The 21,764-nt window shown below is 61.5% G+C and overlaps 2 protein-coding genes across 5 annotated transcripts; both read left to right on the forward strand.

Moving 5' to 3' along the window:
• The first annotated feature begins 80 nt into the window (after positions 1-80).
• Positions 81-13,316, forward strand: UBE2J2 (ubiquitin conjugating enzyme E2 J2). 3 transcript variants are annotated; one of them, XM_081056271.1, is made up of 8 exons: positions 81-252; positions 3,859-3,989; positions 6,599-6,639; positions 10,491-10,593; positions 10,677-10,815; positions 11,227-11,307; positions 11,805-12,052; positions 12,957-13,316. In XM_081056271.1, exons 2-8 carry the CDS (start codon positions 3,859-3,861, stop codon positions 12,985-12,987), a joined length of 774 nt encoding a protein of 257 aa, XP_080912397.1. In that variant the 5' UTR covers positions 81-252; the 3' UTR covers positions 12,988-13,316. The 3 variants fall into 3 exon arrangements, with proteins under 3 accessions (XP_080912397.1, XP_080912398.1, XP_080912396.1); XM_081056272.1 differs by having other exon boundaries at positions 95-252; positions 11,805-12,679; XM_081056270.1 differs by lacking the exon at positions 81-252 and adding an exon at positions 977-1,312 and having other exon boundaries at positions 11,805-12,679.
• A 2,725-nt stretch (positions 13,317-16,041) lies between these two features.
• Positions 16,042-20,706, forward strand: C1QTNF12 (C1q and TNF related 12). Of its 2 annotated transcripts, none has more exons than XM_081054838.1 (8): positions 16,042-16,490; positions 18,603-18,719; positions 18,797-18,908; positions 19,002-19,153; positions 19,569-19,677; positions 19,930-20,020; positions 20,194-20,272; positions 20,501-20,706. In XM_081054838.1, exons 1-8 carry the CDS (start codon positions 16,323-16,325, stop codon positions 20,597-20,599), a joined length of 927 nt encoding a protein of 308 aa, XP_080910964.1. In that variant the 5' UTR covers positions 16,042-16,322; the 3' UTR covers positions 20,600-20,706. The 2 variants fall into 2 exon arrangements, with proteins under 2 accessions (XP_080910964.1, XP_080910965.1); XM_081054839.1 differs by lacking the exon at positions 16,042-16,490 and adding an exon at positions 17,908-18,009 and having other exon boundaries at positions 20,501-20,623.
• Positions 20,707-21,764: the final 1,058 nt, after the last annotated feature.

Consider the following 21,764-nt stretch of genomic DNA (forward strand, 5'->3'; position numbering starts at 1 on the left):
GCGCGGTCCTCCTGGCCGCCTAGAGCGGCCGTCCCAGCGAGCCGCGCACCGGAATCGGAAGCGCGGGTGGTCCCGCCTCTCGGGCGGCCATCTTGGAAGCTGAGGCGGCGGCGGCGGCGCTGCGGCGGTGCGGTGCGCTCTGTCCCGGGGCGGTGCTGCGCTTCGGCACGGGCCCCCCTGTCCGCGCCTGCTCCGGCCTCGACCACGGCGAGCCTGAGCGCGGCGGCGGCCCACGCGCGGCGACGGGGAGAGGTGAGTTCGCGTCGCGGCCCGCCGCCAGGGCCTCGGCCGCGCGTCCGCCCCGCCGGAGCCGGCCCCAGCGGAGGGCAGGGGAGCGGGACCGGCCCGGAGCTTCGGAGCGCGGAACCCGAGGTCGGTTACGGCGGGGCGTCCGGGCTCGGGCCGGGTGGTCGGCCTGTTGCGGGGGGGCCTCGTGCCGGGGGCTGGGGCGCCGGGGCGTGCGGCGGAGCTCCGGGCTGTGCGTGGCCCCGCGGGTCCGTGTCGGGGTGGCCCTGCCGCCTGCCGCCGCTGCAGCTCTGAGCAGGGGCGACCCCAGGCTGCTCCCCGCGCCCGGCGGGACGTGGCGCTCCCTGCGGGAGGAACAGGGAGGTCGGGCGGCGACGGCGGGAAGCCGCCGCCTGGGGACCCCCGCGCCCGCCGCCCGCCCCAGGGCCCCGGGCCCCAGCGAGCCCCCACCTGCCGGCGGCCCGCGCCCCGTCTGCCGCCGAGCTGCACGGCCTCGGCCCGGGGCCGAGCGTGAACTTCCACTTTCTTGTTCCGTGAGCGCCACGTCGTGGGGCTTCATGCAGATGCGCTGCCCCGCCGCTCGCCGCGCCCTGGCGCGAACCGGCTCACGGGAGGCCAGGCCCCTGGCTCCTGGGAGCAGAGCTCGGGTGTGGAAGGGCGCGCGGCGTCCTGCTCGGCCAGAGCGGTGACACTCGGCGTAGTCCGGCCTCCGCGGACAGGAACTCGAGGGGCCCGGCTGGCTGCAAAGTCCAGTGTGTGCGTTCGGGGACGGGGAGCTCGGCTGCGCGGTGCGCACCTTGGTGGCGGCCCAGTGCTCGGGCAGGTGCGTGAGTGCAGGTGGGGCTGCCGGGCAGCCCTGGGCCTCCATCCAGCCCGTGAAGCAACCCCCGTGGAGGAAAGTCCTGGGCACGGCTGGTCACGTGCCCCGCCGGCCTGTCAGGCCAAGGTCTCCTGCCACACCGTCACCTGAAGTGCACGTACGCGGAGCGGAGAGCCGTCCGGAGAGCAGGGGAACCGGTGAACAGACGCCGGGCAGACAAGCCTGTCTCAACGTGAGACCGAAGGGGTTTGTGTCCCGTGACGCTGGTTCGGCTACTCTCCTTCAGCTCTTGGGTATTTACGTGGTTTTCACCCATGCACTGTCTTTATTAATGTCTACGCTCTCTTTCCTTGGTTGTGACACACCTTACGTGCTCCGCTGCAGGGCCTTGGTTTGGAGGGCACCCGAGGCCCACGTGTGTAGGCGCTGTTCTGAGTGGGGCAGAGGAGGGGTCGTTAGGGAGCCCTTTCCTTCTTGTGAGCTGAGTGGTTGGATCGTAAGTATGATTTTAATAACTTGGCTTTGGAAGTGAGAATAAGAGAAGTTTGTGACTCCCCAGGCGTGGGCTAGTTTGTTTTGTGTGGCTGTCCGTTAATCTGCCTTAAGCATCCAACCCAGCCACTTAGCTGAGTTCAAACAGTTGTGTTTGAATTACCCAGAGAATTGTTCTGCACGTGGCAGTGTTAACTTTAGGTGAACATTTAAAAGAAACAGAACAAGTCCTGTAGTGGCTCTGCTTTTGGGTTGTTGCTGTTTGTTCCCAGGTGTCGGTTCAAGGTGAGCCACCTGGCCCATTTGGTGTCTCAGGGCAGGCGCTCGGAGGCACTCCCTTCCCGGGCTGCTGTGTAGCCTGCTCCTGCTGTGGCTCTCGGGTGGTGTCTGCCGGGTCTCTGGGAGGCCAGTGAAGGACCGTGGAGGCATCTGGCTAGGAAACCGGGGAGGCTTTTGTGGGTCTTGGCCTTGGAGCTAGGTCGGGAAGGGCCAGTGGGCACTGGGCTGGGCGGCCACCAGGCGGTTAGCACGAGAAGGGGCCTTGGCAGTCGGGCACTAGGAGAGCTGGCTGGCGCTGCTTTGTAGGGGCAGGTGGGAGCTGTTGACGTTTATTTGCCTGGCTGTGGGGGAGTTTGAAGGGCTGTGATTAGACCTGTGTTGAGAAAGTTAATGTGACTTAAGCGTGCAGGAGCCACTAAGATGCGGAGGGACGCTGTTGTGGTTGGTGGAAAAAGTGACGCGGCCTTGCATTGGGAATGGAAAAGAGGCGGGAACCGGAACCCCAATGTTTAGGGACCCCAGAGTGAGAAGCAGAGGTGGGTGATGGGTGCGCAGGACGACCCCTGTGGGTCCCTGGCCGAGACCCGCTCTGTAGGCCTGGGGGGGTGGGGCGCAGTATATACGCACAGCAGCCCCTGGTTAGGTCTGGTGGGGATGGTGCTCTGAGGAGAATGCAACTAGGCAAAGGGGCAGGAGTTCCCAGAGCCCTCTGTTGAGCCGAGGTGAGAGCGGGCTGAGGGAAGGAAAGAGCGAGCCCGTGGCTGTCCCTAGGCCCGCGGCAGAGGTGACTTCCTGTTTTTACAGACAGGGATGCGGGTGGAGAGCCTGGCCACTGCCGTCCTGTGCTGGGGCACACTGAGTGGCCGAGTGCCGGAGGCGTGGGGGTTAGGGGCCTGGGCACGGCTCCCTCTTCGCTGCCCATCTCCAGTCTGCCACCGTGTGGTCTGGATGCTGCTGCCTCCCCTTCACCCTGCACTCCCTGTGGGTTCTGTCTCTGCATCTTTTACACCTGTGGCTTTCATACTTTCTTTTTAGCTGCACAACCTTCTTACCGTTGTACCTTATAAGGATTATGAGAAACTCAGCATATAAAACAGATGCACTTGGAGCTGTTCTGGAGCCTGTGAGAGTGGGGAGCCCTGTCTCCCCCACCACCACCCCCGCCTCTGGAGTGCAGCTGAGGTGTCCCAGGGCCTCCGATGCAGGCCATGTCCCTCGTCTTGAATGAGCCATGGCTTCACTCCTGGTCCCCAGCCTTTGGTGCTGTCCTGCACCATCCCGTCTGTCCCATGCTGCTGCATCCATCCTATACTGAACCGCCAGAGTGACCTTTCTGACCCGAGGTCTGCTGTGCCTTTAGTCGGGTCTGAGGCCCTTCTGGAGTGCTGTGGCAGCCTGGCCCTGCCTGCCCGGCCAGCATGATAGTCACCACTCACTGCATCGGCGCCTGACATGTTCCCCGGGCATAGCATGCTTTCTTAGGCCTCTGCCTGGAAGAGGGGAAGGTCTCCTTTCCCCTCTGCCAGCACATTGTCTGAGTCTCACGGGCCCCCGTTTTTCTCATCTCAGAGAGATGTTCTTTCTTGGCTGCCCTGCCCCTTCCATCCTCCATGCCCAGTGGGAAATGTGCCAGGAATTGGGTTACTGGCCTTGACAGGAGCTGGTTGGGGGTGCACCCTGAATTCCATGCTGTGAGCAGCCCCTCGCTGCGATGTTACTCAGCAGAGTTAGGCAGTCAGGTCCAGGCTTCATACACCTCCACCTGGGACCGTTTGGAATTAGAATCAGCCTTTAAAGAAAATCTTTGCCCCTGATGTTGCATAAGTGAAGGTCACAGCAGGACAGACGGAAGAGGAGAACCTGCAAGGCCTGCGGGGTCATAGTGGGTGGGCCAGTCAGGACGGCCCCAGCTCTGTGTGCTAGGGTGAAATGTGCATGGGTGACGGCCGCGGGCGCTCTCGGGAGGAGTGGCAATGGCCTGTCTTTGGTCCCTTGTGAACGTCAGTGTTTGTTTCCAACAGATGAGCAGCAGCAGCAGTAAGAGGGCCCCCACAACAGCGACCCAGCGGCTGAAGCAGGACTACCTTCGCATCAAAAAAGACCCCGTGCCTTACATCTGTGCTGAGCCCCTCCCGTCCAACATTCTGGAGTGGTAAGGCTCTGTCCGAGTCCACGCCTGCACTGCCTGTCGCCAGCCCTCTGCTGTCCTGGCGGGGTGGCCACTGGGAAAGGTGCCTGCAGCCGACTCAGGAGTCAGTAGCCGTGAGGCCTGCTGATGCTCTGTTGTCTTCATAATGGGCAACAACCGGGGAAACGACGGGTCCTTGACCCCAGCCCGCTGGGGCTGGAGCGAGTCCTTCCTGGGGAAGGACTGCGTCTGGGGGGGGGGGTCTCCCAGCAGTTGAGAGGAAGCTGCAATTCTGGACCCCCCTTCTCTGCGTCTTGGCACTGAAGTAGCTGCCCTGCCTTGGACAGTCCATGGCAGTACAGATGGGTCCCGGTGCTCCAGCTCTGGGCACTGGCCTGGCCATTGCCAGGCAACCGTCTGGCTGACACGAGCGCATCTGTGCCACGAATGTTGGCGTCATAGACACTCCCGTGAGTTAAAGGGTGGTGAGGGCTCCAGGCCGCTATAGAAGGGCTGCACTCACCAGGCTTGCTGGGGTTCTCTGAGGAATCCCGGGCAGGGCTGAAATGTTGAAACGTTAGGAAGAATTTTTTTCTTTGTTTGAAGGGTAGTTTTTTGTTTGTTTGTTTGTTTGTTTTTAAGATTTTATTGGGGAACAATGTGTACTTCCAAGATTTTTTCCAACTCAAATCGTTGTCCTTTTAATCGTAGTTGTGGAGGGCGCGGTTTAGCTCCAGGTCCAGTTGCCATTGTTAGTTCCAGGGGGTGGAGCCCACTATCACTTGCGGGACTCGAACCGTCAACCGTGTGGTTGAGAGGACGCGCTCCAACCAACTGAGCCATCTGGGAGGCAGCTCAGCTCAAGGTGCCCTGTTCAATCTTAGTTGCAGGGGGTGGAGCCCACCATCCTTTGCGGGAGTCAAGGAGTCGAACCGGCAACCTTGTGGTTGAGAGCCCACTGGCCCGTGTGGGAATCGATCCGGCAGCCTTCGGAGTTAGGAGCACGGAGCTCCAACTGCCTGAGCCACCAGGCCAGCCCGTAGTTTATGTATCATAAAAAGTACTTTCAGTTTTTTTGAAAGATTTAGCCGAGAGATTTAGGAGAGAGCTTTAGCCAAGTTAAACAAGCATTTTGCAGGTTAGATATCTGTTCAGGGAGCACTGTTCTTGGCTTGCAGACGAGGGCTGATTCCCATAGGTGGGTGAGGGCTCCAGAGTGAGGTGGGCCTTGGCATGTGAGCGAGCCCGCAAAAACCGAGTGTGGCCCCAGGATGTAGTTGGCAGATGGAGGGACGGGTTCCACAGCGGTCATAGGGGCATCCTTACTGTGTGGGGACCCCTTCCCACATGTGAGTCTGTATCTCTAGATTCAGTGATTTGCTGGGAGAACCCACTGCCAAGGTTTACTACGGTGAACAGACAGCAAAACCAGCAAAGGGAAAAGGCGCAGGGGGCAGAGGCCGCGGGAGACCAGCAAGGCCCCCATCCCTGCAGACTCACAGGACTTGCCTGGGACCATGTGAGAGGTGCTCTCTCTCCCGCCCCCAACCCGCTAGAGACCCAGCACTCGCAGTGGGCGCGGGTCATGTGGGCGCCTCTGCCTGGCACCTGCAGAAGTCTACACTCCGAGCATGTGCGGCCCCCAGACACAGTGTCAGGTCCTGTGTGTGAGCTCTGTCCCCGGAGAGCAGAGAAGGCCTGCGTGCTGCCCGGCCTCACTCTGCGGCCCCAGCGCTGCTGGGCGCTCGGAGCACTGTCCCTTCCCAGCGACTTCAGATTGGCACCGGATTTGGAGCAGTGACATTAAGGCCACGTTCCGGGTGTGTCCGTGCTTGGCTGCAGGGCTGTTCCTGCTCAGCTGACAGAGGGTCACAGCCTGTTTTGGGAGTAAATCATATCAGCCGGCAGACCGCAGGTGTCGGCGATCGACCGACGTGTTAAAATGGTGTCATTGTGCCCTGGAGAGAAGAGTTGTTGGGAGGGGCATCACAGGGCACGGTTGCATCTGGCCTGGCATTTCTGTTTCCTCCTCTGCCTTTCTCTGTGGAACCCGTAAGCCTGGATCCATTGACGTGAGCCGAAGCCTTTGATGGCGTGGCGAGAGAGCTTCGTGGGCACTGCTGCTCCTGTCCCAGCACGCGGACTCCTGGGCTTGGGCCCTGGGTATGGCCTGGTGACAGTCACGCAGTCCCTGCTGCTCCTGCTGGAGGACTCTTGCTCTGAGGTTGTATCTGGTTCTTCCTGGACTTCGACGCTGGAGACACAGCCATCTTGTGTCACCAGCTGCCTGCTGTGTAGTCTACTGCATCGAATTTGGGCAACACTGAAAAATACGAAAGGCCAAGGACGGCTTGTGAAATGAAAGTTTTTAAAATTTTCAGTTGATGTTAATGGTTAGAGAGTATTTGCATATTGCTTCTTGGCGACAAAGGGGCTTGTGGAAAACTTCTGAGAGGTTTTCTGAGGGTAGGCTTCTGAGACCCTGGGACAGGGGACTCTAGCCTCTGCAGCAGGAGGAACTGACCCTGACCTTCAGTCTGTGAATGTCTGGCTTGGGCTGGGCCCTGCAGCGACTCAGGTGGGAGAACGCGCCACCCACCCCCAGAGCCAGCTAACTCTCCTCTCTCCCTCAGGCACTATGTGGTTCGAGGCCCTGAGATGACCCCTTATGAAGGTAAGTCCGCCCTGAGCTCCTGTGTCCTCAGCAGGCCTGGCCTCTGCACACCTCTCATGTGGGTGTGCATTCGTCAGATTGTTCTTCCCTGGCCCGCACGCTGCTTTCCTCTACATCCTGGAGGTGCTCGCTCAGAGTGCTTTTGCTCGTGTGCCCCAGGGACCATCTGTGAGTCCCGCCGAGTGTAATGTCAACGCAGTCAGATCCCATGGGCAGTAAAACGCGCTGGGTTCTCCTGCTGCTTCCTCAGGCCGGGATGGGTGTTGTCTCAGGAAGAAAGGTGTGTGGACCTCGTACACTTTCTATGCCCTGTCCTCGGTGGGGCAGGGTACTGAGAATTAGGGAAGCCATGGGACCTGCCCTGGGTCAGCGGGGACCTCCCCGCTCCTAACTGCTGCTGACGCCAGACTGGTGATGCCACCTAGGGTCGTCTAGTATTGTTTACAGAGTGACCTTGGAGCTGTCAGCAAGCTCCTGGGCCTGTGGGGAGCCAGGCGTCAGCCTTGGTGGAGAAGTAGCCGTGGCTGGGCAAGCCCAGGGCACAGCCCTGGCCAGGTGGGGCGTGCCTTTAATCTAGCCACGGTCCTGACTTCAGGTGGCTGGAGCCGCGCGTGGGGGTTTTGCATAAGATTTTACTGTAAAAGTCCTGCTGTAGAGGAGAAAGTTTGAGAGCCACTGCTGGACTTCAGAGGAGAGTTGTGGATAGTTGGGAATGAGGAAGGTCCAGCTCTCTCGAAGGTAGTTGAGCAAATGTGTCACTAGCCTCACCAGACTCTCCTGGGGTCTGGGATCCCCATTCTGGGAGGATCTGTCTCGGGAAACATGGGTGCAGAGCAGATCTACAGGGTGGCGTATCACTAGAATGTCACACGGGGGCCATCACACGGCGGCCGCCGAATGCCCAGCAGCGGGATACCAGCATGAGATGGCTTTGTGTGGGCTGGGTTCCTAGAAATGTGCAAGGATGGGCTTCAGAAGGGAGCGCAAATATAGTAAGATGTGGGTGTTAGATGAGGATGTTTTCAACAAACTCGAAGAATGGGGACCAGGAATGGGCAGTGTTCTCCCTCGTGGTGTGATTGTGCCTGGCTTTTATGTTTGTTTTTTGTGGTTTTAGTATTTTCCAAATACAGAGTGAACATTGATTAATTTTGTACAGACCCCCACCTCCAAGACGAGCCAGGACTGTTGCTGGCGGAAATGAGCCCGGCGCCTGGACAGGGTGGAGGCGGCAGGGAGAGAGGAGGGCAGCCCCGAGTGCAGGTGCGCGGGGGCTGGGCCTGCAGGAGACCCCATGTCCCCCGGCCCCTGCTGGCCTGCCCTGTCTCCTGCCTGGGGAATAAGGCCTCCCTTTCCAGACTCAACACTGTTACTCAACGTTTTTTTCTGTCCCGTCCTCATGTGTATTTCTCTGCTGGGTCAGGCCCTTGGATCCTCCCAGTAAAGAGTCCCTTCAGAGACCAGAAGCTCTCCAGAGCCACACTGCCTGTGCCCCTGCCCCTCAGCTCAGGGCTGCTCTCAACGGGGTCTCCAACGGACCCCTCTGAGTGGCCACACCTGCCAGGTGAGGGAGGGAACTTGGCCTGACGGCCTGTGTGGGCTGTGCCCTCCCTTGCCCTCTGGCTCCTGGCATCTGACCCTCCCTTCCCGCTGTCCATGGCCATCTGGCTGTGTCCTCACTGTGGGCCCCAGGTGGGTTCCTGGGACACAGGTGGGTGCCAAAGAATGCTCCCTAAATTGACCTATGGGTTTTACCAATCAAAACCCTCACAAAGGTTTTCATAGACACAGTCTTATTCTAAACTTTTTATTCTGAAATTTACATGGAAAGGCAAAGGATCTAGAAAAGGTAACAGTTTTTATAGAGAACAGTGGGAGGAGCCACTGGGCCTGAGGTCAAGACTTGTGTTTCTGCAGGACAGCAGGACAGGGCTGTGGCTGCCCGGCATTGGACCGCAGCTCCATGGGGGAAGGGCCCTGTGGCCCGCACAGGCCTCCCTTCCGCTCCCAGTATGGGCCATGCCTGGGGCTCGGTCCCCTGGACACTTAGCTTGAGGGGGGACTGCCTGCACAGGGGCTCCCACACCCGCTAGCTCAGGAACACTCAGAGCTGCCCTTTGACCTCTGGGCGAGGATCCACCCTCCCAGCGTCCCGGCCTGCTCTCGAGGTGACACCTCCCAGGTCTCCCCTCAAACATGACATCCCCCAGAATGTTCTCTCTGCAGTGAAGTACACATCTTCACATGTCTGTGGTTTGACATAAGCAGCTACCTGTGTGTGTCGCAGCATGCTCTCTCCCCTTGAATTTGCTTCCTGGAGGGTCCCCTCTGCCCATTCCTGCATGGACCCCACAGTGCGCTGGGGCCTTACCCGGGTCCTGCCTCTGAGGACCTTCCGCCAGGCGGGGTTCTGGTGTGCTGGTGTGCGTTTCTGGGTGTGCAGGAGAGGTGGGACAGTGGGTCAGTGTATTGGGTCCCCTGCGGGCCCACACTCAACTAGGCGGCACCCCCCCCTCCGCGGAGTTCCCAGGCACTGCCCTGCCTTCAGGCCCCTCCCCAATGGGCACTGAGTCACAGGGTGGTGCCACTTGCGTCTCCTGCATTTTCCATCGGGCCTTTTCTTAATGACTGGGCACTGCTATGTCTGCCATTGGTAGCGTTCGCCTCCCACTGGGGCACTGCAGCCCATGGGAGGTGGTGGCAGGCCTCACCCAAGAGTGGCATTGGTACAGAGCCCCGTGGCGACTGGGGACTGGTATGTCCCAGTCCTGGAGGCAGTACCACGCCTGGGTGCTGCGGGGAGGACAGGGCAGCGTTCCTCAAGCCTCACTGTATGTGTGTACACACGTGCGTGCACACATCTGCTCAGCTCAGCCAGTCTGGTGCGGGCCTGGGGCTCTGCATTTCCAGCCAGCCCCCATGGGCCTGCCCTCAGAGCCAGGCTGGTGGGACCTTGAACTAAGCGGGCGGGGGTGGAAGCAGTGAGGCCAGCGAGGTCATCCAAAGCGTGGGATGGTGGGGCCAACAGGGTCTGCCGAAGGAGCAGGTGTGATGAGGGGCAGGGGCGCCCAGAGTTTAGTCTGAACAGCTAAGGATGGAGTCACTGTGCGAAATAGCAGGAATTCTGTCTTGGGCCTTTTTGGGGCAGTGTCACCCAGACGGTCAGTATCTGGGCCTGGAGTTTGGAGAGGGGTCCAGGTGGAGGGGCCAACGGGACAGTAATCAGGTACTCCCCAGGCCAGGTGAGACCCGAGAAGTGCAGGAGTGGTCGTGAGGCCTGACGTGTGGTCAGACTCCCCAGTGGGGGCGTCTGGTGACCTCGAGGTCAGGTTTGACAGACCATGGTGGCAGCAAGAGGCTTGTCAGGTGATGGGCGAGCATGGCAGCTACGGATGGGGCTCCCGTGGTCGTGCATGACGAGGGAGCAGGCGGCAGGAACTGGATAGCTGTGGATTCAGAGTTTTGTTTCCTGTTGTTTTTTCAGGTGGGAGAAATGGTGGCAGGTTTGGCTCACTGTTGGTGTAGTTTGGTGGAGAAAGCGAAGTGGGTGGTGCGGGAGAGGGAGGATCTGGAACAGTAGTGGCCTCAGCTGACGTGCTTCCCGGTGGTTGAGGGGTGGCGAGAAGCCCTTGCAGCTTCTCCGATGCTCTGCTCTGGGTGAGGGGCATGCATAGCCATGGGGGCAGGGGGCTGCTCCCAGGGTGTGGCCCGAGCCCCCATGAGACTGCAGCAAGATGTGTGCATTCCAGAGATGGGCAGCCAGTCGGCACTGAGGTGGGGGCTGGGGCCTGGGGTGGGGACCAGGAGGCGCTGCGCTGGACCACGACACCGCTCTTTCTGTTTGGATACAGGTGGCTATTACCATGGAAAGCTGATTTTCCCCAGAGAGTTTCCTTTCAAACCTCCTAGTATTTATATGATCACTCCCAATGGAAGATTCAAGTGCAATACGAGGTAAGGCGCGGCAGTGCTCCTGCTGTGCGAGTGTGGTCCCGACTAGCGTGTGCTCTCGTGAGTGGTCCCTGTTTTTTGTGCAGGCTGTGTCTTTCCATCACGGATTTCCATCCAGACACGTGGAACCCGGCCTGGTCTGTGTCTACCATCCTGACCGGGCTTCTGAGCTTCATGGTGGAGAAGGGCCCCACCCTGGGCAGCATAGAGACGTCAGACTTCACGGTGAGGGGTGCAGAGCACCATTTGCATGTTGAGGGGGGGCTCCCGCCCATGTCCCTGCTCCCCAGGGGCCCCTGGAGAGACCCTGGGCCCTGGGAGCCCAATTCTCCTCTGGAACGGTGGGCAGCACCGCAGCCCCTCCATTCTGTGAGGCTGTCTGCCTTGTTAATTGGCTTTTATTTTCCTATTATTTAAATAGGAATCAAGTTTATGATTGTTAACTGATGATAGTGGAAAGAAAATTAAGTCTTTATGTGACTAGATGAGCTTGTTGTGAAGACCAAGCTTATCGAGTGCGTCCAGCGTTATGAAGACAGCAGCAGCCCTTGACTATAAAATAATCTGCTTTTAGAATTTTAAACAATTGGAATTAGCCTTTGATTGGGCTACTCTTTTCCTTCTCTTTCTTCCCAGAAGAGACAACTGGCTGCACAGAGTTTAGTGTTTAATTTAAAAGACAAAGTCTTTTGTGAATTGTTTCCTGATGTCGCAGAGGTAAGAAAGCTGACGGCAGTTTTGCTTCCCTGGTTCAGAAACTCTCAGATCCATTTTTTTCCAAAGAGAAAATGTATGTGCCCAGTGTCCCTGGGCACTGAGGGTCACCTGTCCCCACACGCACTCTAGGGTCTGGGAAAGCGGGGCCTGGGCCTGTCCCCAGCAGGGCGTGGAGCTGGCGGAAGGCCCTGCTACGAGGAAGTGGAATGCTCCCTGGTCTTGGTGGCCGGGAGCGGGGGAGGCTGGGCCACAGGCAGGTCAGGGCCACAACCATTCAGGGTCATTGGGACCTGGCTTTGTCCCCGGCCCGCGAGGTGCAGGCTTGGTGATTCTGGCCAGTCACTTGGCCCCCACATCTGTAAACCGGTCACAGCAGCGCCCACCTGCGAGGGCGGGCGGGTGTCAGAGATTGCGACCTGGCAGGGTCCCATGGTGGATCGCAGGACCCTCCCGGGTTTGTTTAGACCAACCCTTGTTTCTCGCTATTGTTCTCTTAGGAAATTAAACAGAAACAGAAAGCGCAGGATGAACTCAACAGCAGACCCCAGGCTCTGCCGCTCCCAGACGTGGTTCCCGACGGGGCTGCGCACCACGGCCAGAACGGGCTGCAGCGCCTCAATGCACACGCGCCGGGGGCGGGGCCCCACCTGGGCCTGCAGGCCAACCGGCACCACGGACTCCTGGGCGGCGCGCTGGCGAACTTGTTTGTCATAGTCGGCTTCGCGGCCTTCGCCTACACGGTCAAGTACGTGCTGAGGAGCATAGCTCAGGAGTGAGCCGCACGCCGCGCCGGCACACGTGGTCGTCAACGGGGACGCTGCCCGAGCCCTGCCACCGGCTGGCCGTGCCGCCGAGCGCAGGGCGGACCCGCCTGACTCGGGGGCTTAGCTTTTTAAAACCTTTAAGAGGAAAACAAAAGCCAGAGTGTGGTTTGGATTTGGAGCAGCCGCGAGATCACGAGCCCCTGTTCTCGCCTGGGGTCTGTCGGGCCGTGGAGCTCGGGTGTCCAGGAGGAGGGCCTCGTGCTTTGGTTAGAGCTTCTCTCCTGTATCGTCTCTTGGACCTGTTTAGTAAACCCGTTTTTCATTTTATTAGATTTGGTCACTTACAAATACAAATCTCGATGCCCTCAAGTACTCTGCGTGCGTTCTTAGTCCCACGGAGCTCCGACCCGCCAGGCAGGAGCCGGTCCCAGGGCTGCGCGCGGCCGTGTGGGCGAGGGCCTGGCGGTGGGGCCCGGGGCGGGCTGGCCAGGGAAGGCCATGGACGGGGTCCGGAGAGCGGGGTTCGGCTCTGGCGGGTTAATGCCTGTTGGCCTGGAATGGAGCGGCGGGCTCCCAGGAAGTCGCTCCTTGCCTTGCTGAGGTCGGAGGTAGGAGTCTGCCCTCTATGACCACAAGGTGTCGTCCTTCTCCTTAGGGGCGGCCCTGCCGCCCTCACCTACAGGGCCTCCCCTCCCCACCAGGCTCCTGGGGCCCCCTCCTGTGCTGGTGGAGGCTGGAGCCTCCCCCAGCAGCCCGGGGGGGGGGGGGGGGGGGGGCGGGGATCCCCACCCGACAGGCAGTTTCTGTGCACTTTGAAGCTTCCGTTGTACCTGGTCCAAACCTTGGGTTGACCCTCAAGGTAGGCTTATGTGTTCCTTTTTCCAGCGGATCCGTGCCAGCTGCCAGCCCTTCCTAGAAGGTGACACGGAGCTGGGCATCACCAGGGAAAGGCTGTCCTGGGAGGACACGGCCAAGTTCAGGGGTGGGCGGCAGGAGGCTCTCGGTTTTGGATTGCTGACACCGTCCCGCTCTACGTCTGTTTGCTGAATTCACCTGTGAGAACCAACGGATGACACTGACCTCACTCCAGAGGCCAGCAGGGAAACTGAAGTGCAGCCATGCATTTTCACATCTTTGATTTTTTTTTTCTGTTTTTTGATCAATTTATTTAAAATTGCCCTATAATTTACCACTTGTATATGTTTAATCCACTCTTGTGAAAAAAATCATTATATCTTTGTTCCTAAATTTTGTGCTGTTTGAGTCTGTGTTGGCATAAATGCAAGTCCACCTGGGCCCTCTGCCCAGCGCCCAGGTTAGCTGGTGGGCAGGCTGCTGTATGTGCAGCAGAGGTGGTGTCCTGATACTGACAGTGGACCCTCGTGGTGCCACACCGTGCTGGCCACCAGTGTCTGCTCCACACACTCAGTGTTTGCTGAGGTTCATGGGAGGCAGAATGTCTAGCACACACCGCTGACTTAACGTGTTGCTTCTGTTCTGCATTTAAATGTTCAGCATTTAAAGCCCGGAGTCAGCAATGGGGGTAGATGGGTGCTGTGTAGTCTTTACCTGGAGCCCAATGGGCCCACTGCCCCACTGTGGCCTTGCTGCTCTCCCTCGGGGGTCACAGCCCCTGGTGGAGGGCGACTGGGCATCCTTAGAACCCCCCCACCCCTGGACGGATGCATCCAGGTCGGTTGCAAAATCTGTCTTCAAGAGAGCAAAGCCCCAGATAAAGTTGATGTACAATGGACACGTGTGACGCAATCCTCGGTGTAGAGAGTGGTCTTGGAGAAAGGACTTCTTGCATTCCTCCCCAAAAAGGTCCCCCAGGCCTGAGATCGAGGCTTTCATGCCAAGAGACCTTGGTCTGAGGCTGTGCCCAGGGCTCCGTGGCCCGGCCCTGCCCCAGGGAGTCGGGTGTCCAGTGTCTGGGTTGTGGGTTGGGTGGGTGAAGAAACCACTGGCCTGAGCCCCCCCACAGTTGGTAGCTGTGGCAAGAAGGTGTGGACAACTTAGCAGTCTCCCTCCAGTCCTTTTCCAGGGGGCTCCAGTGCTCCCCAGGGGAGGTGGGCCCCAGAAGGACCCTCAGGATATGGGGGGAGGGGCACCTGTCATGTGGACACTGGAACCTGTGGAACCCACCCCACCAGCCCCAAGCTTGAGGGGGCAGTGTCCACCACAGAGCATGGCCTGGCTGAGACACGTACTTTCTTGCTTGGGAAGGGGTCTGGGGACGAGCAGGACCCAAGGTTTGGGTGGGGTTGGAACTATTTGAGGCCCAGCCTCCTGCCATTGCCACGTGGCTTCTCTGTCCAGCTGCAGAGGCCATCTGCCATAGGCCTCCTGGAGGCTGGCACAGTTGGCACTGTCCCCACAGCAGCCAGTCACAGCTGGTGCATTGCCAGTGGCTCTACTGGCACACTCTTGGCTTCCTTGAAAGATGGGGCCACCAGAATGCAGGTGACAAAGGCAGGTGCCCAGCCTCTGAGGAGGGATCTGGCACCTTGGAGTATCTGGGCCACCTTTCCTGAACTGGTGCTTGGTGTAGGTAACATCTAGGGTTACAGCCAGGCGGGGCAAAAAGGGGGTCTCCCGCAGTGTGGCCCTCCTCACAACCCAGCCTTTGACAGCAAGCTCAGCGGTCGGTCACCAGCACCGGCGCATTGTCCCTGGAGATGACCATTTGCGCCTGAGCCAGGATGGAGGACGAGTGCCCCTGGGTGGGTGCTCCTCACATCTGCCCCGCCAGCTTGCCTCTGGCTCAGCTCCGACCATGGACATAGCCTGGGCTGGCGTCTTGTGCTTGGCTGGGGTGTCTGGACATTAAAGACGGTCAGTAGGGCTCTTCCGTGCTATCCACCGGGACCACTGCCCCACCTGGAGGCTGCACTGTCAGCAGCGGCTTACAGGGGCCAGCCATGGCTCTGACCATTCTTAGCCTCGGTTCATACCAGCCAAGGGACAACTGGCAGCTGGGGTCCAGGCTCAGGTTCCGAGCCCCACCTGGGTGCCCACCATACAGGGACTGAGTCTGCAGGGCCTGTCAACGTGAACTGGCCCCAGCCGTCCTTCCTGCAGCCTGGAAGGAGTTAAGGAAGGACGTCAGCTCTCCCTGTGGACATGCCTGCCCACTGTTGCTCACGTCCAGCTGGAGAAATTTTGGTCTCTCTCCTGGGGCCAGAGGGCTGTGAGGGAAAAGAGCTCTTTTAGCCCAGCACAGCCACCTGGGGCGCAGGCACTGACCTCCCAGGGGACTGGCCCAGGGACTCGTCTCCCATCCCCCTGCTGGCTCAGGATGGCAGGAAGCCAAGAGGCCTGGCTGGGTGAGGGCAGCCCCTCAGGCAATAAGGGTTGGCCCTGTGCCCCCAGAAGAGGGGGCGAAGAACTCTGGGGCAGCCGTTGCTCAGAGGTCAACCAGTCCCTCCCTTGCCTGCTGCAGGAGTGGTACCCAGGACCATCAAGGTCAGTACAAAGCTGGGAGCCCAGTGGGTCAGCTGCCAGGCTTTCAAGCACCACCAGGACCTTGGGGCAGGGGGACTTGTCAGGGGGCCTGGGGGATGTGCAGGAGAGCCTGAGTGAGGTGGGTGATAGGAAGGGGCTGTGGGCCCCTGATGGAGTATCTCCACCCTGAGGGCTCCTGGGCCATCACCCTGAAGGGGCCGGGGCTCGGCTGGGGGGCGGGGCCAATCCGTGTTAGTGGTTCCCAGGGTGGGTCGTCCTCCTGGAAAGAGGTGCGGGCTGAAAGAGGTGTTTCCAAAGCCTGTGGGAGGGCCTGGGGAGGTGCAGCACCGCCGCAGCCCCTTGCTCCTTAGCACGAGTACGAGTACGGAGACGCTGGTCAGTGGGGCTGCCCGCCCCCGTCCACGCCCCCGGGCCAGCCTGAGAGCCCGCTGACGGATCGTCCATGTGAGCCCTCCCCCTTGGAGGCCGCCAGCTTCGGGGCGGAGGGGAGGGTTTATTTGGCGGCGGCGCCGTCGGCGAGGGCACTGCACGCGCCAGGGGAGGCCGGCACAGGCCCGACCCGTGGGGACAGGAGCGCGTCTCGCGCCGTCTGCCCGCGGTGTTGCCCGTCGAGCCGCTGCGCCTGGCTCGTCCCGCGCAGACATGCATCAGCAGCGGCCAGTCGTCCCCCGGGGCCGTGCCTCTGCGCGGGGGCTCTGAGCGCCGGCTGCGCGGCCCCCATGAGCGCGCGCGGGCGCACCTGCGTGCAGGGCTGAGCCGCAGCGGAGGTCGGAGCCGCCGGCCGCCATGCGCTGGGCCTGGGCTGTGGCCGTGGCCTTCCTCTGGCCGCACCTCGTGCTCCTCGGGGGCGTCGGGGCCCGGCGGGAGCCCAAAAGGCCGCGTCAGCCTGGCCAGCGCACCGAGTCCCCCAACGCCACAGTGGCCATCAGCGAGGGCCTGCCTGGCTCCCCCAAGGTACGTGGACGGGGCCCACGTGGGGGCTTGGACTCACGGGGCGCCGTCCTCTCACCCACAGGCTCTGCCCTGCTGGGCTCTCCAGGCACCATTCCCATCTTGGTGGGGAGGGGCTTTGGGCAGGATCCGCTGCAGACAGGATCCCCCCCACACACACACACACCGCCTGCCCCCCCCCTTGCCCCGAGAGGAGTTGGGGGAGGGGAGAGGCTTTGGAGCCCGGTTACACTGAACCCTTTGAAGCCTTAGGTCCATCCCGCCCCAGAAACCTGCTGCCATTAGCCGTAATTGCTTATTTAGAAGAGGTGGCTGCCCAGTTGGGAACCCCAGTGGCAGTACCACTCCTGCGGTTGGAGAAGCGGGGAGCTTGGATCCTGTGCTTCCTGGAGGTCCTCACCCTCACCCCCTGCTGTGTGGCCAGCAGCCCCTGTGGCCTCTGGCATGGGATGTGCTTCTGTCCTAGGAGTCCTTCTGGCTGGAGCCTGCCCTGGGTCCTCTGAGACACCCCCCCACCCCCATTTGCCTCAGTTCCAAACCTCTGCCCTCTTTGGCTGAGAACCTCCTGAAGACTCTTAGAGCTGACCCCAGGGGTTGCAGGATTGGGAGGAGAATTGAGGTTGCCAGGGCAGGTTCCCCCCCTTCTCCCCGCCACCAGCCCTCATGCCTTTGATCCTGGCCTCCTGCAGCCCAAGGGCGTCTCCCAGGCAGCCAACCTGACTGCTCTCAGCCCACGCGGCCCACTGGAGCCCGAGGCCCCATTTTCCAGATGGGCAGGCTGAGGATACTGAGTCCTTGGGCCCCGCCAGCCAGTCAAGAGTGGGTTGTGGCCCAGGGAGGGCTCTTTGGTGACTGTTTCCTGCCCCGCCTGCCTGGCCCACCCTGCCCAGGCCTGCCCCTCTGGAGACAGAGAGGTGAAGCTCTGTCCAGCTTGAGGCCTCAGTGGGGGTGCCCCAGGCCCTGTGACATGCCCCAGGACAGCCCTTCCCACAAGTCAGCACCCCTGTTCCTCCTCCACCTGCCCGCAGATGCCACCCATGCACCTGGGCCTCCGGAGCCCCTGGGTCCCTCAGGTGTAGCCAGGGTCTGTGGTGGCTAGGGAAACAGCCAGAAATCAGGGGACTTTTGCATATTCTTGGCTTCTCTCTCTTCCCTGGGTAGGGCCCAGGTCAGGAGTGGGAAGCACCCCGCTCACCTACCCACCCCAGCTCCCCAGGACAGAGGCCTGCCTGATCCACTGGGAAAGAGCCCTGGCCTTCCCTGGCAAGGGGGCTGTGCCAGCCATCGGGTTCCCCTCGCACTGCGTTTGGGGCTGAGGGCTGGACCTTGAGCCAGGACTCCTCAGCTTATCCTGCTGCAGCGGCTCTCTGGGAGTGGCCAGTGGCTCTTGCCCAGCCAGGCCAGTATCTGCTGTGTTCCTGCCCGTCTTATGGGCTCCTGAGTCCAGCACAGACTTCCTCTCTAGCCCACACCCCCTTAAAGAGCACGAATGTCCTTCTCAGACTCAGACGGGTCCTCCCTGGTACGTAGCTGGGGTGCTTGGAGGGCTGGGGGGGGGACATGCTCTCAGGCAGCCCTGCTCTGCAGCCCCAGCCCTTCCTCCAAGAGCAAGGGGGTGGGCCAGCTGTGGCCTGGGGAACAGGGCTGGCCGGAGTGCAGAGGCTGCCAGCTTGCACACCTGATGCCAGCACAGCACAGGACCAGTGCCTGCCTGTCGCCAGCCTAGCCCAGTGCTCCGGGACTCCCAGAGATGCTCTCCACCGCCCGCCTCAGCCAGGGCCAGCCTTGAGGGACACGTGGGGCTGGTCCTGTGTGTACATGGGTGTGCCTATCTTCTTGGGAACTGCACAGTGGGAGGGGACAGGTCACTCCAACAGACATCTAGAGCAAGGCATCTGGACATCAGGCCTGGCTTCCAAAAAGACCCGAGCCGTTGCTCTGCCTGTGGTCCTGGTCTGTAGTCCCCAGGGGTGGCCTGCTGTCACCTCCCTTGTGTCTGCCTCAAGTACTGCCATGGTGCCCTGGGCCCTGAGTTTCTCCGCTCTCCCTTGGGGGCAGCAGGGAGGCCCAGTGGGACCCAGGTCAGCACACTAGCCCTGCTCCTTGGCCCTTTAGCCACCCGAGGCCTCGGGACCCGAGTTCTCAGGTGCCCACATGACATGGCTGAACTTTGTCCGGAGACCGGATGACGGGGCCCTGAAGAAGAGGTGCCGCGGCCGGGACAAGAAGTTGGTGAGCCCGGGGTCTCAGCCCAGGGCAGGGGTGGCTGTGGCTCCCACTGGGGTCCTCACGCCCTCCTGCCTCTCCAGCGAGGCCTCTCCGGCCCCCCAGGGCCCCCAGGCCCCCCGGGTCCCCCAGGACCCCCTGGTGCGGAAGTCACCCAGGAGGCCCTGCTTCGGCAGTTTCAGGAGGTGCTGAGAGGTGAGGCGCCCGCCCCCACTGCCCCTGGAGGTTCAAGGCTCCCCAAGCCCTGCAGGTGACCCCAAGCTGCTGCCCCCACCCTTTTCCGCACAGAGGCCACTGAGCGTCGGTTCTCCGGGCCGCGGGGCCCGTTGCTGCCTGAGGGGACGGGTGGGCGGCTGGTGGCTGAAGCCTTCCACTGCCGGCTGAAGGGCCCGGTGCTAGTGGACAAGAAGACACTGGTGGAGCTACAGGGCTTCCAGGCAGTGAGTGGGCATGGAGGCGGGGTCTCTGGGGCACTGCTGGGGGCAGCCTGCTGGGTTGGCCCTCAGGTGAGCAGGTCTACAGCCACCACGGAGGGCACCTAGCCCATACACACAGTGGGGGCCTGGGGGGTCGGCCACCACGGGTCAGAGCTGGGTCCTGTGTGCCCAGACCCCCACCTTGCAGCAAGGTGGGGAACGTGGTGACCAGGCGCCAGAACTGCCTCCCCCCACTGTGAGGGCCTTCAGGGCCTCTTCTACCCCTGGGCCCTGAGGCCTGTGCCCAGAGGCCCAGGTGGGTACAGGCACACAGGTCATGCCCTCTGTCCTGCCTACCTGTCTGCTTGGGGTGGGGGCTGTTGGTCACAGGCGCCTCCCCCAGGCCCTGCAGCCCATTGCTCACCTGCCATCCCTCCAGCCCACTGCCCAGGGCGCCTTCCTTCGGGGTTCTGGCCTGAGCCTGGCTTCGGGCCGATTCACAGCCCCAGTGACCGCCATCTTCCACTTCTCAGCCAGCCTGCACTTGGGTGAGTGGGGCCAGGCCAGGGTGTGTGTGGTGGTGAGGACTGGGCCTCCCAGGTGGGCCCCGACATCGCAGGCCCCAGGTGCTTCCTGCTGCAGCCCTGGTTTCCACTGGGGGCCTGAACGGGGCCTGTTGCCCATCTCCCCAACCCACAGCCACTATGGGGTCTGTCTCGGGCACTGTGCCTGAGGCGCCCTGCCCCACCCCACTTCTGCTCCATCCTTCCCGAGGCTGCTGCAGCTCCTTGTCCCTACAGACCGCAGGGCACTGCAGGGCAGGGCACGGCCACGCGCCCGGGACACAGTGCGGGTGCTTATCTGCATCGAGTCCCTGTGCCATCGCCACACGTGAGTAGGCCCTCCTGGGGGCTGCCCTTGGCGCTGGGGCTGGGTGTCTGAGTGTGGACCGTCCTGCTCACAGAGAGGGGAGGGGCTCCCCCAAACACAGGACTGTCCTGAGTACTGGGGTGGGGTCCAAGCCCACGGACCTTCTGTGCCCTCAACCTCGGCACCGTGTCCAGGTCCCTGGAGACCATCTCTGACCTGGACGGCAGTGGCAGGGTCTTCACGGTGTCTGTGCAGGGGCTGCTACAGCTGCAGGTGAGGCCAGAGGGGATGGACGGATTGGGAGGGGGCCTGGGCCTCCGAGCTTCGGCGTGGACAATGCCTAGCCCAGCAAGTGGATGGACACTGGTCATGTGGCCACTCAGGACCCGGGACCCCCATGGCTTGGGGCATGTGCCACCTGGTGGGGCATCATCACTCCACATACAGCCCATGGATGGCTGGACCCTATGGGTAATGACGTCCACTGTGGGGTGTCTGCAGGCTGGGCAATATGCCTCCGTCTTCGTGGATAATGGCTCTGGGGCAGCCCTCACCATCCAGAGTGGCTCCAGCTTCTCCGGCCTGCTTCTGAGCATGTGAGGGCACCGACGGGGCTGAGAGGAGCTATGAAGAAGACCCTCTGAGGGCCACGGGGACCTGCCCTCTGTCAAACCTGTGGTCACAGCAATAAAGCCCCCAGCCCTCCCTCTCGCCTGGTCACTGTGTTGTCATGGAGGTGGGGGTTGGGGTGGGGGTGGGCGTGCGGCTACGGAGGGGACATGTGGCTTCAGGACACACTCCTTGGGTGGAGTTGGGGGTGGGGTGGGGAGTGGGCTGAGCCCCCTGTGGCTTCAGTGCAGTCCCCACAGCCCCTGCCCCTGCTGGGAGCCATGTTTAACCTAAGGACAGGGCAGATGTCCATCCAGGCCCTCGCTCTGCCTGGCCCATGGCCTGGGACCACCCCTCTGCTTGTGCAGGGCCAGTCCAGCTTTGGAGGGCAGCAGCCTGTGCACACTGCAGGGCCTGGGGCCCAGATGCGTTCAGCCTGCATTGCTCAAAGTCCCAGAGGTCGGTGAGCAGGATGGTGGCTGGAGACCACATGCTGTGCGAGTCGGGTTCATAGGGTCCTGTGGGGGCAGGTGCAGGGCCACGCACAGGACTCACACGTGCGCAGGGCTGGGGGAAGGGTGTCCAGGCCCCGGCTGGCAGGGCACCTAGCTTCTGACTGCCTTCCCCTTGGTAGATGCCACACCAGGTACACGCAAACTGCCACCCCCAAGATGGGATCAGAACTGTCCCAGGTGGGGAAGCCAAGGCCCTGCCCGCAGGTCCTATGGACTTGGAGACACTGCCCCCACCCCATCTTGGCTCTGGCAAACTCAGACCAAAGAATGTAAATTGGTCCTGGGGCATCTGGGCCTCTGCAGAGCTGCCGAGATACCATCTCTGGTTGGCACCTGGGTCCTGGGCAGGCGGCCCCGCCTGGACCTGGAGCATGAGGCCAGCCCCTGACCCCTCCACAGATGCCCCAGGGTGGGGGTGGGGCTCACTCCACAGAAGGTGCCTGCAGACCTGGGTTCCAAGGCTGAGCAGAGAAGGGTGTCCTTATCCTGTAAATAGGGGGCAGGGTGGGGGGAAGACAGAGGCTAGGGGCTGCTGGCTCAGGGGGCCAGAGTGGAAGATGGTGCAGGTTGAGGCTGGAGCCTGAGGGCCATTACTCAGCCCCACCCCCTACGGACCCTGACTGGCCTGGGGGGCCACAGGA

The sequence above is a fragment of the Rhinolophus hipposideros genome (assembly GCF_964194185.1).
Source record: "Rhinolophus hipposideros genome assembly, chromosome: 8".
Taxonomy (NCBI): domain Eukaryota; kingdom Metazoa; phylum Chordata; class Mammalia; order Chiroptera; family Rhinolophidae; genus Rhinolophus; species Rhinolophus hipposideros.

Bases quoted from the DNA above. Each gene is read 5' to 3' on its own strand.
- UBE2J2 (XM_081056271.1), top strand. From the start codon at position 3,859: ATGAGCAGCAGCAGCAGTAAGAGGGCCCCCACAACAGCGACCCAGCGG. The intron at 10,594-10,676 runs GTAAGGCGCGGC...TTTTTTGTGCAG, and splicing joins AGATTCAAGTGCAATACGAG to GCTGTGTCTTTCCATCACGG. The intron at 12,053-12,956 runs GTACGTGCTGAG...TCCTTTTTCCAG, and splicing joins GCCTTCGCCTACACGGTCAA to CGGATCCGTGCCAGCTGCCA.
- C1QTNF12 (XM_081054838.1), top strand. From the start codon at position 16,323: ATGCGCTGGGCCTGGGCTGTGGCCGTGGCCTTCCTCTGGCCGCACCTC. The intron at 18,720-18,796 runs GTGAGCCCGGGG...CTGCCTCTCCAG, and splicing joins GCGGCCGGGACAAGAAGTTG to CGAGGCCTCTCCGGCCCCCC. The intron at 20,273-20,500 runs GTGAGGCCAGAG...GGGTGTCTGCAG, and splicing joins AGGGGCTGCTACAGCTGCAG to GCTGGGCAATATGCCTCCGT.